The 10,111-nt window shown below is 34.2% G+C and overlaps 2 protein-coding genes across 2 annotated transcripts; one reads left to right on the forward strand and one right to left on the reverse strand.

Moving 5' to 3' along the window:
* Positions 1–934: 934 nt before the first annotated feature.
* On the forward strand, positions 935–1,852 carry LOC118743983 (the record flags this gene model as incomplete). Its single annotated transcript, XM_036476747.1, is given in 4 exon segments — positions 935–1,087; positions 1,163–1,330; positions 1,591–1,734; positions 1,811–1,852. Coding segments are annotated over 4 exon segments (507 nt in total), but the record flags the coding sequence as incomplete, so codon positions are not given.
* Positions 1,853–3,423: 1,571 nt separating this feature from the next.
* On the reverse strand, positions 3,424–4,741 carry LOC118743984. The gene is made up of 4 exons (XM_036476748.1): positions 4,694–4,741; positions 3,903–4,049; positions 3,659–3,829; positions 3,424–3,579 (listed from the first exon to the last, which is right to left on the reverse strand). Exons 1-4 carry the CDS (start codon positions 4,739–4,741, stop codon positions 3,424–3,426), a joined length of 522 nt encoding a protein of 173 aa, XP_036332641.1.
* Between the last annotated feature and the right edge of the window lie 5,370 nt (positions 4,742–10,111).

A 10,111-nucleotide genomic window follows, 5' to 3' on the forward strand; every position in this document is an offset into this window, starting at 1 on the left:
ATGTATACTTGTATATGAAAGAGTAGCGGTACATCTTCAAAAACGCCCTTATCAACACAAATTTTCAGTTCAGGTAGTGCGTTTTTCATTCAAAATCTGTAGATAGGTCGATCTTCCACTCAGCCGTCGATATGCTGTATTTCTAAATTCACTTTCGAACGACATGCTATCGCTACTAAAAATTTAACTGTTTTTGTTATATTTAATTGATGTTATGTATGCTCTGCATAAATAAATAATTTACTTAGATAATTGTTGTAACTATAATTAACCGATATTTTCCACTTCAGTAGTTTCCTAACTATTAAAATTATTCTATGAAGTAAATAAAAACATACAAAATTGTTTTAGTGTTGTTTTGGATGGTCATCGAAATGCGCTTGAGGACTTTACTATTCATTAGCTATGCGTTCTCGCAGTTCAGAATCATAGTAAGTATGAGTACATTTCGGTTCGGTGTTTTTTTATTTTGAAAAAAAAAAATTAAATTAGGGAGTGCTCAAAGCGCTCAAACTTTTCGTAGAAATAGTGTAGGATTCTTGAAAATCAATATTTTTCGATCGGAGAACTTTGCTTATCTTCAGGAGATTCCCGGTAATAATACCCAATTGTGCCATTAACCATTTTTTCATGGTAACTATATTTTATAGGCCCTCCAAAACTCACAGAAAATGCAATGGGAGGACCAATAAAAATTTTTTAATATTTAAAAAGGGTTCAATAAACAATTGGATATTAATAATGTAGGTCTCCTGAAGAGAACCACAGTTTTCCGACCGAAAAATATTGATTTTCAAGAGTTTTATACCATTTATACGAAAAGTGGTTTTTCCCCATATAGACTTTATTGTTTTTGGACCACTCTAATGTACAAACATACACACATGTATGCACAAATACATATATAAAATTCTTTTTCTTTTTAATAATTAAGCTTACTGATGTAACCATCAACAATCACAAAAGCTACTTCAATCCGGATATATGCAGTCATAGCTACTGTAGTTTTGCGAGTTCGCGGGGCAAAATAAAGTACTCGATCCTCAGCATCGGTTGCTATTTCGCCCGGCAAATAGATGAGGTTTGGGTGAGTTATGAAAATTTATCAAAGATTTTAAAAACAAAATTCAAAGTTTTCATTGTATTTATTTTACTTGCTTAGCTACGCATTGAGCTGTATCGGAAAGTTGCAACAAAATACCAAATCACATCGTTCGGTGCTGTGCGGAACTTTTGCAATTTCTCTCAAGTAAAAACAAATAATTACTTTATGGATTTTCTGCTTAATTTTGGAGAAAAATATATACGTAACATTCGCTGTCCTCTTTCGGTAAAGTTTTCGAATATTAAGCTTAGAACCGAGCTTGTAAGAAAAACGAAAAATTCATATAAAAAGCGCGCAAGAAATCAAACAAAAAAAAGATTCTTCTATAAATATTTCTTAAATCAGTTTGCAGCTCTCAAGAAATAAATGCTCCGAAATAACGAAAAATATTTCTTGGGAGTTATTTTAAGATATGGATTCTAAGCTTTAAACTGTTTAGAGTTTTACATACGCTATATTTTTACTTAAATAAATCTCTTTTACAGGGAAATGTCACCGTAAATAATTTGCCGACAATGCTTCAAATCAGTGCCGCTTTTCTGCCACCAGCTGAATATTTAATGAGTTCGGTTGTAAGTGGGGATAAAAGTATTAAGCTAAAGATAGTGGAATTTAATATTTCATTTACTGTAACAAGAAATAAATTGTTTTAATAAATAGTGTTAAATAAATCAAGTAAAGCAGCGGTTTTTGGTGTTATTGTAGGTCATACAAAACGCGACCTACAACGTGAACTACTCTGCGTGATCCTCCGTCCTAACACCTCAATGTCCTTTCCCAAAATTGGAAATACGTTAAGTATTACGCCAAATAGATGAGCAAGTTTGACACTTCCTCGTCCGGTTCACAGTAACAGTAGACGTTCATGTCTGAAATATTTGTGCTACTGAGGTAGCGAACTGTGCCGTTAAATGCAGAGACCGTAAAAAGCAGTTATTTTTAACCGACTTCCAAAAAGGAGGAGGTTATCAGTTCGTCGGAATTTTTTTTTTTTTTTATGTATGTTACCGCATAACTTTGGACCAGAAAGGTAGTATCTCAGAGGTGGTCCCATACTAATTTGGTTTAGATCCGATCACTTGATCATGAAATATATATATACATATACATATATTTTTTTAAGTAGTTTTTTTGCTAAAAATTACTTGTTTTCCTACAGTTGGCCAGATATTTTTTAAGTTCGAAATAAATCTTTCCGCTTATCCAAATTAAACAAATTCGGTACCAAATGAAAGAGGACTTAAATAGCTTTTAACTAGAAATAACGAACGAAGGCTACCACTGCTATTTATATATATATATATATAGTTTTTTATAATTTAATACAAAAGATATGCATATACCTGAACCAAGGTTTGTTCTATGGTAATTAAAAAACATTTTTTATTTAAATATTTTTCAATAGATAGCTTCCTGCTGGCTATCCTCGTTTAAATTTTTCAGTCCTAAAGCTATTTTAGTCCTCTTTCAGTTGATACCAAACTTGTTTAATTTGGATAAGCGGTTTGTTTATTATTAGGAAAGTTTAGTTGGCCAAGTTTAGCTGTTGAAAAAAGTAACTGTTATTTAAGGTCCCTGGTTAAATGCCTAGTAAGAATTCGGCGATCATATCTGCCTAAACCAGTGATGAGGGACCATTTGGCAAATTTTTTGTTCTTCCATAGACCACCAACTGTTCGGGGGTAATATATAATAGTAAGTTTAAATGATTAAAAGGTTTTTATAATTATAATAAAAACCATAAATATTTATTATTTAATGTTCGATTTTTTGGATGGCTTTGCGGACTACTTCGCTTGTTTGCAGAGTTAAACCCCACTGGCCTAAACCTACATGTTACCTTACGTCCTGTACCAATTGAACTTTTTCTCAAAGTTTCCCGTTTTTAGATTTCTTTGATTTTGGTAAGCACTTTATGCCATTCAAGCAGAATCTGCATTTCACTTCAGAGTGAATTCAAATTGGCAAGGTGTGAAATTCATTCGGAAGTGAATTTAAAAGCATGCCTATATATCTATCTCGATTCCATTAAACTGCCACAAGCAACCGTTATGCGAAAAAAGCTATAATACCCGGTGCGCTTAAGTAAACAGTTTAGCGCGCTCCTGATTATTTATTATTTTTTTCTTCTACTTTAAATTTTTTGGTTTATACTTGTTAAACGTATTGTGTGAGCTCGAAATATGAAAACAAAAACTCATTACAGAGCGGTTGGAGATTTTATAGATTGATTTATTTATGTATATCCAGGTATTCACAAAATGCATGACAAATACGAAAGAGGCGACGTCTATCATCGATTTAGTATTCGGCTGTATTCAACGCTTGGCTGAAGTTACCTTAACGGAGAGATTCAATTGTAATATTGATTCAACGCCCCTGAAAACTTTGGCAAATAATTTATAATCCGCATCGGGAAGCAGGCCCTGCACGAGAAAAATCATCAGCGGCATTCGTGTTATGGTAACGTTGCCCTGTTGGAAGGCAAATAAATGTGCAATATAAAATGCATATATGTATGTATGTGTATATAGTTGGCAGCATTATTCCCACCTGTAACGGACACTTCAAGCGGCTCAAGCTTTTCATACTCAAACCCATGAGATTATTGATAATTCCATTTGCACCTTTTACGTCCCCCAATTTGCATAGACTCGTTTCCACTTTCAAATTCATATTCGTGTAGGTGCCCTCCTTGGTTCTACGTAGAATTTCAACACTGATCTACATACATACATACATATATGCAAGTTTATAAATAAGCTTCATTTTACACAGCCTAAATGTTAAATGTTACCAATGCGGACGCTAATGGCTGAATAAAGTTACAGCCAGTGCTGAGGTATTTAGATTTTCCACGTCCCTTCGATAGAAAACAATACGTTGGAGCACAGTATTTCTCATTGAAATAACATTCGACGCCTGTGGGCGTCACAGTCAAGTACTTGAAAAGAGGCCAAAAATTAATGTTATCAAAATTATTTATATTGTCTATGTACATATGTATGTATGTATCTTCTGCATAATTACCGCCTTTCCTAAAAATACAATGATTACAAATAAAATTTGTTGCGTTTGCAACGACTTCATTCCGAAACGTTTGTTGGCGGTCTGTTTATGAAATATTTTTTAAGTGAAACGTACAATTAAATTCTTACCAAAACAAATATGTATTAAAGTTGGCTGAATCTCATATTATCAGACATATTTAGTTTAATTGAGCTGAAATTATAAATTATTTAATTTTACCTATTTAATGGTTATTTCTACACGATTTATGTATACAGTTGAGTTCACTATTTGGTACACAATTAAATACAGTGGTGTGCTTCGATATTTTACCGTGTAGCTTTTTGGTCATATTCGCAAACAAAAATCGTGGCTGATTACAGATACCTTAGGATTTCGTAAAACTTTAAATCCCAAGCCAGACCTTTTTATTTATTTGGATATACTTTCTTTAGCCGGATATATCGTACTTTAAAGCTTAACAAAGCTCCATGCAATGGCAAGGTGGTTCCCATATCCAATTCAAGTTAGTGTTTACATAGAGCTTTAAAAAGCTGTAGTTTTAAGCTGCCTACATACATTCGTCTTGGCAAACGATGGATTTTCAAAGCTCTCTATAGATTTCATATCATTAACGACTAAAAGAGCTTTTATTCTATGCGCTTCCACACAGAACCTAAAGAAAACTTTAAAAAATTCCTTCCGTGGGATATATGTACATATGTAATTTCGGACGTGACTCTTTAAATTGAGCGCGCAAACAAAAGCTATCTAAGGCCAACAACGCTGATTTAAAATGTAGGTACATGTAAAATAAATATAAAAATTGTTTGGCGCTTATATTTTTGCTGAGTGTTAGCACGAGTAACATCTCCAATTTATGGTGGAATTTATGTTGCACTAATCTACGATTGAAACTAGGTTCTACTCAGTGTTAGTATCAACCCTTAACCACTCAGATATAACGGCCGCCATAAATGTGTGGCGTGCATGGTTTTTCCTTTAATCACTTTGAATCGGCGATGAGCATCGCCTTGCCCGCGGCCAAAGCTCTTTTAAGCTTTCTATACATTTTGTATAGTCGCGAGCAGAGTAAAAGCTCTCCCTGCCCATTGCTGCTATGAATCATTGTTGCCCAGAGGAAGATTTTACCTTGCACCTGTCCATTAAATAAAGTGTCGATCAAAGAGAGTTTTTATTCTGTATAGAAAGTTTGGAAAATATTCACAATGTTTTAAAAGCACAGAAAAGCTCTGCACGTGTGCATTTGCAGTAGAATCGACCAGAAAGCTATCTTTATACTAGGAAATTACGTCTGTGAATTCATATACTGACGACCTCAAGGCGGAAAAAATAAGGAGCTTTCTCTTTCCCATGCAGAGAGTGATTTAAACACGCTTTTTATAATGGAGATATTTCCAATACTCATTGTTGAAACTAGATGTATAGAAGCAGGGGAAGGCAGCAGCGGCAGCAAAGGCTTTTTTTATTTTTTACTATTTTGCCAAAAAAAAGTATCCTAACTTTCAGAATACATTTCCATACATTTGAGCTGATAGGTTAACTTAAACTTTTGAAATAGAGACCTTTTTAGGCTGTGAACTCTGGGAACAATATCGGAAGCTGTTGCGAGCTTAATTTTAAAATGTATTTTACCAGAAACAATACATCTGGCCAAAAGCGGAAAAAGGTTAGTAAACAGGATCTCTATTTGTCTTTGCTCGAAAAAAACTGTCCCACGATAGACCGGCCTTGCCAGCGTATCATTGACCAATACCATCCTATGTACTTATTTAAGCAAAAGCCTACTATGTGTTTGCTGCATAAAGTGAATCAGTGCATTGCTGTGATTTTGAAACCCCAACACCAATTTGGTTTGCGTTTTCCTGGAGACCTGCCTCTTCAACCCACCCACACATCTTCGAGCTGTCCGCGAATAGGTTCACTAAAGCATTGCCTGTTTTGAGAAGATAGGGAACGAAAATTTCTGTGTGTTGATTGATTTTAAAGGAAATAAGAATTGATTATTTGAACAAATATTGTTATAACAACATATTTCAAAAAATTACCCTCGATTTTACAGCTTTTCTCACTCTCAAGGATTGTTGCACAATTGCCGCTAAAGATTATTAACACATTCCTATTCACTTCATTCACCTCCATGTATTTTGTTATCTAATTGCAGCAAAAACACTTAATTCAACATTTAATTAAACAACGAATTTAATAGCCGTCCAAGGCGCCAACCAACAACAGCCTTGAATGACGCCGCGTCGACGCCAGCAGCATAAATAGACGGACTGACACCATGCTTTGGTTGGTTGGTAAGTTGAACAAAAATGGCAATAAATACTCGCCAAAGTAAGTTGCCAACATATGTACATACATATGTATGGATGTAAGTATGCATGTATGTATGTACCACATGTATGGATGGATGGATGGATGGATGGATGGCTTGTTGTTTAAATAAGGTGTTACTTTGGTCACGGCTGCTGTGTCAACATATGACGTTTCGCTTGCACTTGATCGCATGGACAGCATAAATTAATGTAATACCAACCCTGCAGGAAATGGGACTAGTTTGTAGCTGTAACTATTAACTAACTAGCAGGCGACTAGTGGTAACTATTTCCTTTGGCCGTAACTAACTACTTTTGCAGGGCGACGGCCGCAAAATAGTGAGATCTGGTTACGTCTGCATTAGATGTCAGCTGACTTTTAGCTAACCATTTTTGGACATAAAATATCAATAACAAAAAAAAAATATATATATTTTTTTTTTTAACTTTTTTATTTATTTACTTAATTTTATTACATTTCATATTTGTTTATATATTCTACTGTAGGGTGGTCCCATATTCCAACACCGTGAGACATAACTGCAAAATGATAATATAAAATATCGATTTTCCTTTTATTTGTCCTGAATACGAAAAAGAACCTGAGAAGTTCAGAAAAGAAGTGTATTGAAAGTAATTTTTGTATGAGGATATTTAAATAGAACAAAGAAAACAAACTCTCGATAATGTCTGCATGACTCTGCACAACATTACAACTAACTTAAAGTTAGTCTTGTCATAGCTAATTAAAAGTTTGTTATTTATCGAACTCCCGCAAAAAAGCTAACTAGAAGTTGGTTATTTTAATTAATTGATATTTTTTTTCTGCAGGGCATATGTAGTATTTATGTTTTTGTGACCACTTGCTTGTGTGTATGTACATTAGGGTGGTCCCTAAAAATCAAATGAAGGATTTTTTTCAGTATCACCCCTTCAATAGGTAATGGATTGGAAACGGGTAAGGTAAGGTGATTGGAAACGGTTAAGGCGTGTCGCACAGCGGGACAAAATACAGACTCCTCTATAGAGACTGAAAAAATTTAAATTAATTTTTTTTTTTAATCTAATATTAAACATATATATTTTTTTTTCATTTAATACCCAAAATCGGTTCTACTAAAGTCGAGGGTATCACTTATAAATTTTTGTTCGGTTAAGACGTCTTCATAGTGTCGTCTGAACTATGACCCCAGTGGCAGTGGGATAGGTCTTAATCGTCTCCAATTGGGACCAAAATTTATATGTGATATATTCGACTATCGTAGCATCGATGTTAGGGTTAAGGCTTAGGAAATCTGATGCAAAAATTTGCTTCCTACATTTAAGCACCGCCCTAATGTGCATATGTTTATACATAAGTAAGCATATGGGTGCGATTAAGCGCTACTTACATTAAAATGATTTATGCCGTAGCGCATAGCGACAAATTGGGCTACTGTTTATATAATTCGATATTTTTTTACCTAATCATATTTCTTTTATATTTCAAAAGCAACGGTATTAAGCTTCATATTTCCAAAGTAAGCCAGAAAATGAAAACGTCTTACGGTATCAGTATCACGTGGCTTCAGTTTCTTTTTCATTCTACTTCTTTTGGGTAGATTCGGATAGGTTCACAGCAAATTATCCGAAGCTAAACTCTTTTTTTATATGTATGTAGAGGCCTCACTTCGTTGTGCTTAGGCCTCTAGTTTCTATCTTTAGACCACGTTAGGTTGCTTTCATGGGCTTAGACATTTCTAATTCCATTCACGGCGTTTAATTTCAATGACTCTGGACGTTTCTGAACATTTAGCCCAAAACTCTATTCTAAGGGTAGTCAATACATATTTGGCTACTGAGTTTCCATCTGTCAATGGATTTGAACAAAATGTAGGCAGTATCAGATATTCTATTGTTAACTAATTTGTTGTTAAAAAAGACCGCCAACTAATCATAGAAAAGTAGAAGAACTGCACAAAACACGTTCCACAATTTCATTTTCATCAAAGCAGAAACATACTTGTTGCAAACAAAGCTCAACGAGGATAATGAAAGACGTGCCTTTCCAAACCCAAATCTCGTGTATTAGATCCCACCTTGCTTTTGTAGGGTTTATTTGACGGAATAATATAGATTTTGGATCAGTGAATCAAAGAGGGCGTTCCTAATTCAGTGGTACCCATAGAGAGCTTTTTTCCCTGCGTCAGTCTACATATATAAAATTAGGCGATTTGCAATTCAATTTGTCATTTGAAAAGCTCGCGGCCCAGCGACAAACTTTATAGTGGATTGCGGCGAACTATAGTTTTGTGAAATTGATTTAAATGGAGCGGTGACCTTGAAATGATCTTTGGGTTGGACATACCTGCTCTCACAGAGAGCTGTTCAACGAAACGACGAGCCAAAACCAAAAAAAAGGAAAAATCCATACCACAAAGTTCAGGGACTTACAGCCAGTTTCACCAAACTATTTAAGTGGAAATTAACTTTAATTTAATTTTTTATTTAAATCTCATTTTAATTAATTCAGTTTCAATAAACTATTTATTTAAGTGAGTAATAAGTGGTTGTAAAACAGACTAGGACTAGCTTTCGCTTTCATTTGTACTGAGAGCTTTTGAAAGCTTTGGCACGCTGTGTTGTAAAAGCAGGGCTGGTATACAAGTAAGCAGCAGATGCACAATGATCAGGTGATTAAACGTGTAACACCTCTGAGTGTGGTTATTCTGATTTAACTTTTATTTAAGTGCAGAGCATAGGTCACTTAAATCAAAATTAAAATTGATTGGTAAAACCGAAATTAAAGTAATTTTCACTTAAATAATTTGGTGAAACTGGCTGTTAAAGACATGCTTGAAACTTTAACAATCTGAAACAATGGTATGATTTGCTGTACCGTAACACGTTTATGGCAAAATTTACATAGGTACAAACATACTTAGGCGAAAAAGTTCAACAACTGTTAGTTGGCATTGTTAAATGCAACAACTGACTAGTTCAGCATTAATGTTTTAAACTGAAAGTAAAGAGATATACTATATTAAACACCTGCTGCCCTTTATTTCAAGTAAACATCTTTCTTTTAATTTAATAAACACATTTATTTTCAAAAAAAAATTAAATTTCTTTCTTTGGCTGCCACTTGAAAAATTTTTCATCATAACGCTACTCTGTTGTGTTGTTCTCTTCGAAATTAATCAAACAAGTTCTTTACTAAATATGTACTTGCTACTTACAAACATATGAAAATACATATGTATGTATGTGTGTTTGAGTAGCGCCACATGAAGCACACAAGTCGATTCATATAAAGTTGAAATCAACCAAAAGCACAACCGCAATACACACATACATATGTATGTATGTATGTAAATCCGTACGAGTATGTAATGGAAGATTAATTGACATCCAGCTGTGCGGTTTGTGCTGCACAACAGTGTTATTCAAAAGTGCAACAACAAAGAAGGAAAATCGTATTCTGCTCATGGTGGTCATAAAGTCATAAATGCACACACATAGTTCTGTATGTATACGGAGATATATGTATTTACTAATGCATTAGTAATAAAGATCAGTTATCTCCAAATATCTACTTGCCAAATATATATACATATGTATGTATGTGCACATATCGCACCCTAAATCAAAAACAGTCACAACTCAAAACATCCCA

The sequence above is a fragment of the Rhagoletis pomonella genome, unplaced genomic scaffold, assembly GCF_013731165.1.
Source record: "Rhagoletis pomonella isolate Grant_MI unplaced genomic scaffold, Rhpom_1.0 Rhpom_scaffold_00007, whole genome shotgun sequence".
Classification (NCBI taxonomy): domain Eukaryota; kingdom Metazoa; phylum Arthropoda; class Insecta; order Diptera; family Tephritidae; genus Rhagoletis; species Rhagoletis pomonella.

Bases quoted from the DNA above. Each gene is read 5' to 3' on its own strand.
- LOC118743984 (XM_036476748.1), bottom strand. From the start codon at position 4,741: ATGAAATCTATAGAGAGCTTTGAAAATCCATCGTTTGCCAAGACGAAT. The intron at 4,050-4,693 runs GTATGTAGGCAG...CCTCTTTTCAAG, and splicing joins CATCGTTTGCCAAGACGAAT to TACTTGACTGTGACGCCCAC. The intron at 3,830-3,902 runs GTAACATTTAAC...GTATGTATGTAG, and splicing joins AGCCATTAGCGTCCGCATTG to ATCAGTGTTGAAATTCTACG.